This window comes from Crocuta crocuta, unplaced genomic scaffold (genome assembly GCF_008692635.1).
Source record: "Crocuta crocuta isolate KB4526 unplaced genomic scaffold, BGI_CrCroc_1.0 scaffold1269, whole genome shotgun sequence".
In the NCBI taxonomy this organism is placed as follows: Eukaryota; Metazoa; Chordata; class Mammalia; order Carnivora; family Hyaenidae; genus Crocuta; species Crocuta crocuta.
Genome location: NW_027531335.1, coordinates 97,574 through 105,637, shown reverse-complemented (window position 1 = coordinate 105,637; position 8,064 = coordinate 97,574). Strand labels below are relative to the sequence as shown.

The following is an 8,064-nucleotide window of genomic DNA, read 5'->3' as shown; positions in this document are numbered from 1 at the left end:
TCTCCTGCTGTCTCCTCTTCTTCCTCTACCTCTAATCTCTCTTGCCTTTAATAGGATACTTTATTTCTTTTTTTATACCTTGCGTGTCTCATTAAAGATTAAGGATGACTTTTCATTCTTGTAGCTAGACTATAACACTTCCAGTTCTTCTAATACAGATGAACAAAATATTTCCTCTCTCATTTTTAAAACAAAATGAAACACTAAATTAAGTTGTCCTTAACTATGTGGCTATTCATAATTTTTTTCCTGCAGTCTAACTGTCCTTCAGAGAAACCAGGTTCCCTCACCTTCCTTATAGTACAACAAAAAATATATAAACAGTTACTTACTCTTGGATGGAAAGCTATGGCAGTGACAAAATCTATATGCTGAAAGCAGCAAAGGCATTCTCTTCTGGAAATATGCCATAACCTGACCGTTTTATCCATCGAAGAAGAAAGCAGGAAGTAGTTCTATGGAGAAATTGACATTGATCATTTTATCATCCTATGAAAAAATACTATGTACACAACAAAAGCAAACTTTCGGTTTTATGTATCTCAATAATTTTGTTATATTATTGTTATATCTAGCATCAGAAAGAACAGAAAGATGATCCACTTCATTTGGAAGATCCCATTTTTTCCAGTTAAATACCATATTCTTTTGATTCTAAGACTTTTTTATATTACCTGCTCTTGAAATTACAATCTTATGAAGAGACCTGCTAAGCACTAAGAGAGGACTAAGGTGTGCCTTAATTATAATCCGTACACGGAAACTTAGCTATGAATACAAGGCATCTATTCATTTGATTGTCACTTCAGTTTAGTTACCCTGACATTGGCAACACTGGTGAATTTTAACTCCCAAGAATTCCCTAACTGTCACTTAAAATGCCTTCAAAATGATTACCCTATAATGCAGAATGCAAATGAAAAGTTATTGTGCATCCATCACACGCTAGGCAAGAAAATGAGAGGAGAGAAATCGTTAAACGTCTCAGAATAGATCATGGAATTTTCAAAGCTAGAAGAGGGTAGTGTAACTGCTTTAGGCACTGTGATGGCCCATCACCTGGGAACCAGACATCTGTCTGCCAAAAGCTTTAGCTGGCAGAAGGTCTTTAACTTTTCAACATAATCTATTTAAGGAGAGAACTAGGAGTTATACTGTATGAGGAAACCCAAATGAGACCCTAGTATTCTTTGGTACTAAATACCTCAAGGTGCTAAAGAAATCAAAGTAATGATGGCTTTTATTGAGTACTTGCAATGTGCTAAAGACTGTTTTTAACACTATATTATGAGGTAGGTGCAGGACTGTCCCCTTATACACATGAGGACACTGAGGCACAGAGATGTTAAATAATTTGTCTAAGACTACACAGCTCATCAGTGGCAAAACAGATTTAAACCTAGGTAGTCTGCCGTTAGGTCTAGGCTCTAACCACTACACTCTTCTGCAGAGTGCTTAAGTAGAACACATGTTAAAAAAAGCAACAAGATGGTCCGTCATTTGCTAAAAGTAATGTAAAGAATCCTTAATCTTTGAATGTAAAAAGACTACGTGCAAATACGGATTTGGATAGGTCTCTGCAATGATAAATACATGCAATTTGGGGCTAGTTTTAAAAGTGTACACTTTGTGTGGTGTGCCTGGTTTTTTAAATTAATTTTTTAAATGTTTATTTTTGAGACAGAGACAGAGAGAGACAGAGACAGGCAGGGAGACAGGGCACGAGTGGGGGAGGAGCAGAGACACTGAATCCGAAGCAGGCTCCAGACTCGGAGCTGTCAGCAGAGTCTGACGCAGGGCTCCAATGCATGAACCGTGAGATCATGACCTGAGTAGAAGTTGGATGCTTGACTAACTGAGCCACCCAGGAGCCCCCAGTATGCTGGTTTTTAAATAGATCATGTAAGGTACAATTAAATAATTGGATTTTGAGGGGTGCCTGGGTGGCTCAGTCAGTTAAGCATCCAACTCTTCATTTCGGCTCAGGTCATGATCTCACGGTTCCTAAGTTCAAGCCCAGATGACGGCGTGGAGTCTGCTTAGGATCCTCTGTCTCCCTCTCTTTCTGCCCCTCTCCTTCATGCATGCTCTCTCTCTCTCTCTTAAAATAAATAAACTTTAAAAAATTAGACAAACTCAAGTTCTACCTATAACTAGTTTTGTGGTCTCAGGTGGGTCAGAGACCCAGGCTCCTCATCTACAAAATGAAATATCGTCGGGGTTCCTGGGTGGCTCAGTTGGTCAAAGGTCTGACTTTGGCTCAGGTCATGATCTCACGGTTTGTGGGTCTGAACCCTGCACTGGGCTCTGTGCTGACAGCTCAGAGCCTGGAGCCTGCTTTGGATTCCGTGTTTCCCTCTCTCTCTGCCCCTCCCCCACTCATATTCTTTCTCGCTCTCTCTCTCAAGTAAACATTTAACAAAATTTTAAAAACGAAATACCATCTACCTCACAGGTTACTGTAAGAATTAAAAAGGTAATTCTCGTTACCTGGCACAAAGTAAGTCTTCAACACATAGAAAACCCACTGTAAATACTGATCACACTAGATTCTGAAGAGAAACAACAGTAATATAAAATCTGGTCTCTACTCTAGAAAGTCTTAGAATCTTGTTGCAAATAATATCTAGAAAAGTACATCAGCAAACAGGTAAAAAAGAAAGTTAAAGAGAAGAATATCCAGACAGACAGATGAAGGCCTTAAGAACAAAACATTCCCTGGAGANGCCGTAAGACTCCAGAGTGACTCCTGCTGAATTTCTACCTGCCGGACTGCCCTACAGATTTCAACTTGGCCGCACCCACAGTTGAGCGATCCAGTTCCCTAAAATAAGTCTCCTGATGCACGTGTGCCCGCTTGACTGTGTTACTCTGGAGAACCCTGACGGAGAAGTGGGCAGTGGAGATCTAATTTCTTCTAGTCAGCGTTACTGGATGCCGTAAAAAGGAAAATATATTGAGTTGCTTTTCGAAAATAAAAGGACTGCACAGTTCCCAAGCATGGGCTCTGTACTTCTTATCCCAGATGAATATGGTTATCAGATTAAGGACACTGCAGATTTCCAGCTCTGCCAACTCAGATGTCCCACAGGGGTGGGGAGGAGTGTAAAGACACAATTAGGGCTCAGTTTAAAACCAGACTGCCGGGTGAGGTCCAAGCTTTTTCCAAGTTAGAGAAAGACATTATGACAGATGGTTTTTGAAAAGCATCCAGAATATGTAAGCAAGTGTGACGGGAGCAGTAGTTTGTAAGTGGAGTGACTCAAAGCTGGGGCTCCGCGAGAGCCTGACCTGCCTACGGACACCAGCAGCAGCTTCGTGCTACGTGAGGCCCCCCCGACACTCACAGTGAGACTGTGTGGGCGACATTGGTACCTCTGATAGTATTCTCTTCACTCTGTTGACTTTTCTCAGTTTAAGGCTTTTAAATATTATTTTGTCCCCCAAATTCTAAATATATTGTAGATCCTGACTACTGACAAATGTTAATACAAAGGAAATACAAGGTAGTATGCAAAAAGTCCAAACACTGTTTCATGCTCCAAACATGCTCAATATAATTTAAAGTATCTCTTTAAATTTCTGCAAAACTGCTAACATATATGTTCAGTGGGAAAACAGGCCATCTACTTGTGAAATAATTTTGCTCTAAGGAAAAAAAAAACCCATAAAATGATGACTTGTCAAAGATTCATATACTTGTAAATTTAATGGCTTAATAAATATAGCAGATTAGTCAAAGCAATCTTGATCAGATAAATCAGACTTCACCTCTGCAGCTGAAGTCAAGTCCATTTTGCTGAGAATAGTTACTTTGCAAAATTACCTTATTTTTTTAAAAAACGTTTTCATGTTTTATTTATTTTTGAGAGAGGAACAGAGACAGCGTGAGCAGGGAAAGGGTCAGAGAGAGAGAGGGAGACACAGAATTAGAAGCAGGCTCCAGGCTCTGAGCTGGCAGTCAGCGCAGAGCCCGACGTGGGGCCCAAACGCACGAACCGTGAGATCATGACCTGAGCTGAAGTCGGACGCTTAACCGACTGAGTCACTCAGGCGCCCCCAAAATTACTTTATAAAAGAAGCAAAAAGTACAATTATATAGACAGATCCAGACAGAAGCTGCTAAGTAATATAAACATTTTCTTATTTGCCTAATCTGATGTTTCTCTTTTTTTGGAGGTTTCTCCTCTTTTGACCGATTATTCTGTAGGTAACTTCCATGAAGTATACACAACCAAACACCGAGAGTGTGACAATCGTACCGAAAAACATTTGTTTTTATCCTGAAGTCATAGTTGCATAGAATTCATACACACTTCAACTAAGAATTTCTTACTTTAGACCACGAAAGATCAAGGAGATCAGCAGTGTGTCCTTTGTATTTGCAAAACGGCCGCTGCCGAAACGGCGCGTTTTTATCATCAGGGTCTTCGTCAGCTCCGCCGCACACCTATTTAGACGTAAAGACAAATGTTAAAGGTGGAAAAACAAAAGCTTCGTACTCATCCCACCCCATCCATCATTTTGTATGCTGCTGACCGAAACCTCCATCTACCAAAAACAGAGTCCCCTTTCCGCTGAATGTACGTACTACTTATCACTCAGTCACCACCTCCCTGTCCTAATCGAACGGGATCGGCCCTGAAGACACTGCTATCACCGCCTTTCCCTCCCTAACAGACCCCCTGCCTTGTCCTCTTCCGAGCATCTGCTCCTTCAGGAGAGGTGGGAGCCAGCACCAGGGCGTGAATCGTGCTTGGTCTGAGCCAATCACGGTGAGCTCATTCCCTTTCCCAGTGATGACTGGTTTGCGCATGGGCACGGGCTACAATTTTTGTCAAATGACACGAGGGTGAGCTTACTGGGGAGTGAGGGGGGAACACAGGGGAGGCTTCCGGAAAGATTTCCTCCCTCTTAAAAAAAAGGGGCGCGCTAAAGGGGCTCTCCTTCCTCTGAATGCTGCTGTCTGTGCGACGCCTGACACTGTCGTTGCCGCCTTACCACCACGAGGGGAGCAGACCCAAGAACAGCCGAGCGAGAAGAGCAAAGCAGGAGTGTGGCAGAGCCCTGTGTCCCTGACGACATTTCTGAGCTGTGCAATGAACCAACCCTGGAACCGCCTTACCTCCAGACTTGCTTCCTCATTGTTTAAGCCACTTTCAGTTGGATTTCTGTTATTTGAAGTCAAAAGCATCCTGACAGAGGTAGGTAGAAAATAATGCCATACGTGTGTGCCACACATTTAGTTTACAACATGCTTTTGTATTCATTACCTGAGTGAATCCTAACGACTCTGTCAGGGAGGTATATTGACATTATGAAGATGAAGAAATTAAGAAAAAAACCTGAGGCTCAGGTCAAAATAACATATTAAAGGTCACACAGCCACCTGTAAACAGCAGAACCAAAGCCGAAATACAACTGTTAAGTCCAAAGATTGTCCCTCAAATGTTTTAGGGGATGTAGCAGGAGCCAAAATACGGAGCTCTTAGCCAATAAGCTGTGCATACTCAGGGAAGGGGGGGGATGACGGGGAAGGAGGAAGAGTGAGTGCAGATATGGCATGGGATGAGAGCGGAAAGGTACTCTGGGAGCAGGATGTAAAGAGCCTTGTATTTGTGGCTTAAAAGTTCAGACATTCTAAGGCGATGGAGAGCCAGCACAGGTTTCCGAAAAGAAAAAAGTAACATGACGTAACTGCCGCTTTAGAGCGAGGAAGCTGGGCGAGAAGGTAAAAGATGGTATGGGGAAAGGGCGGGGGCAGGAAGGGCAGTGGGTAAAGTGTGCAGAAGATCAACGAAGGCCTGAACTAGGATGGTGGCCACAGGAACAGATAAAAACTACCACTCCTGTGTGTCTAGAACTTTATGGTGTATAGAAACATCTTCCTATCTGCCGTGGAGGGACAGCCAGGCACCCCCACTCCTGCCGACTCCAGCCGCGCCCTCAAATACGGAACACTCGACAGCCTGCCCTATTGCATACAATTCAGCATTCTGCTTAATTATCATTTCCACTTCATGAACATCTCGGCAGAATTCCTCTAGCAGTGACTCTGGATCTTATTTTTCTCCTCAAACGTCCACTTTCTTCTCCTTATACCCTGTATGGTTTTTCCAAACGACTTAAGTAAGTTTTTTGATTAAGACATGCCCAATGTAGACGATGCAGAAAGCACAGGAAGTAGAAAAACTAAAATTAAAACAACAATCTGCTAACATTCTGATTGCCTTCATCTTTCAGTTGTAAAAAACATTCACTGAAATCAGTGCACACACCATCCAGTGTCTTCTTTTTATATCGCGAGCATCTTCAGTATTTCGCTCTCTGAAAACATTTATTAGCTGCATATACATGTGCCATAATTTAGTCATTCTTTGATTTGTTGGTCATTAAGACATTTCCAGCTTTTTGCTAGCATAAGCAGTGATTCAATGAACATCCTGGAACATAAATCTTTATCCTGATTCTATTATTTATCCTAATACAAAAGGTATGATGGCCGAAAGGTTTAAACCCGAGACTTTTACAGTACTTTCTGTTATTTGTTTTATTAAAAGCAGGTCTATTCACTAAAAAAATTTTTAGAAATACAGAAAAGTATAAGGAATCAAATAAAAATGACCTAAAATCCTATCACCTAGAGATGACAACCAGTAATGTTTTGGCATATTTCTTTTTTTTCCCCCCCAAAGATTTTATTTGTAAGTAATCTCTACGCTTAATGTGGGGCTTGAACTCGCAGCCCCCAGATCAAGAGTCATATGTTCTACCCACTGAGCCAGCCAGGTGCCCCAAATTTAATGTATTTCTTTGAAAATTTTATCTGTAAATATTTAGATATTTTAGTCAAGTTGGGACAACATTGTATTCAATTTTTCCTTCTGCTTTTTTCACTTCACATTTTGAATATTTTTTAATGTTATTAAATAGACTTTCAAAACAATCTAAGGACTGCATAGTATTCTACTTTAAGGATTATATCATAGTTTTTATTTTCCAGCTGTTAAAGGTTTAAGTTGTTCAAGTTTCTGCTATTAGAATACTAAGATGAAATCCTTTTATTTATATCCTTGAGCCTATCTGATTACTTCCTTTTTTCTTTTCAAAGTAAGCTCTAGGCCCAGTGTGGGGTTTAAACTCATGACGCTGAGATCAAACGTCACATGCTCTACTGACTGAGCCAGCCAGGTGACCCTATCTGATTATTTCTTTCTGATAGGTTTTTAAAGGTAGAATTATTAACAGCAGAATCACCAAGTAAAATGTATTTTATCTATATGTATACATCTCTATAGATACCTACAGTTAGAGAGAGATTTAGACCTCTAAATCACTATATATTCATGTTCCTATATAAACATATATGAAACTTTATTATGACCATTTCAAATATACACTGAGCCAGAATAATGTACGAAATGGTATATCGAACCCACACATCCATCACCTGCTTTGATGATCACCAGTATTTTACTCATGTTGTTTTATCACTCCCACTTTGAAGTTTTATTTTTGCTGGAGCACTTAAAGCAAGACCTAAACTCCTCTGTTACCAGTAAATGCTCATGCTCTTTATGTATTTCCAACTAATAAGCCCTCTTTTAAATATAACTACCACGTCATTATCACACCTCAAAAATACCATTCATATCATCTAATGTCTAACCCACATTCAAATATTCTGGTGATCTAAGCATGTCATTTTAAAGCTGGACTGCTATGAAAACCTGTAGGCCTTTTGATATTTATTACGCTGACTACGTAGCAGATACCGTGTGAATTATCTGAGATAACAAAATAAGACACTTCTTATCTTCTTATAATCTAGTCTCAGTATTTAAAAGCCAGATATCAGGGGCGCCTGGGTGGCTTAGTCGGTTAAGCGTCCGACTTTCGCTTAGGTCATGATCTCGCGGTTCGTGAGTTCGAGCCCCGCATCGGGCTCTGTGCTGACTGCCAGCTCAGAGCCTGGAGCCTGTTTCAGTCTGTGACTCCCTCTCTCTCTGACCCTCCCCTGCTCACGCTGTCTCTCTCTCTCTCTCCTAGAAATAAATAAAACAT

At 40.9% G+C, this 8,064-nt stretch overlaps 1 protein-coding gene across 1 annotated transcript in view; it reads right to left on the bottom strand.

Moving 5' to 3' along the window:
* The window catches only part of WDR44 (WD repeat domain 44), an 80,449-nt gene that overhangs the window by 9,739 nt on the left and 62,646 nt on the right, over nucleotides 1–8,064 (bottom strand). Inside the window, exons 12-13 of the mRNA XM_077771920.1 lie at nucleotides 4,337–4,450; nucleotides 329–455 (exon numbers count right to left, since the gene is read on the bottom strand). Of these exons, the coding sequence (XP_077628046.1) occupies nucleotides 329–455; nucleotides 4,337–4,450 (241 nt within the window). The remainder of the gene's footprint in view (nucleotides 1–328; nucleotides 456–4,336; nucleotides 4,451–8,064) is intronic.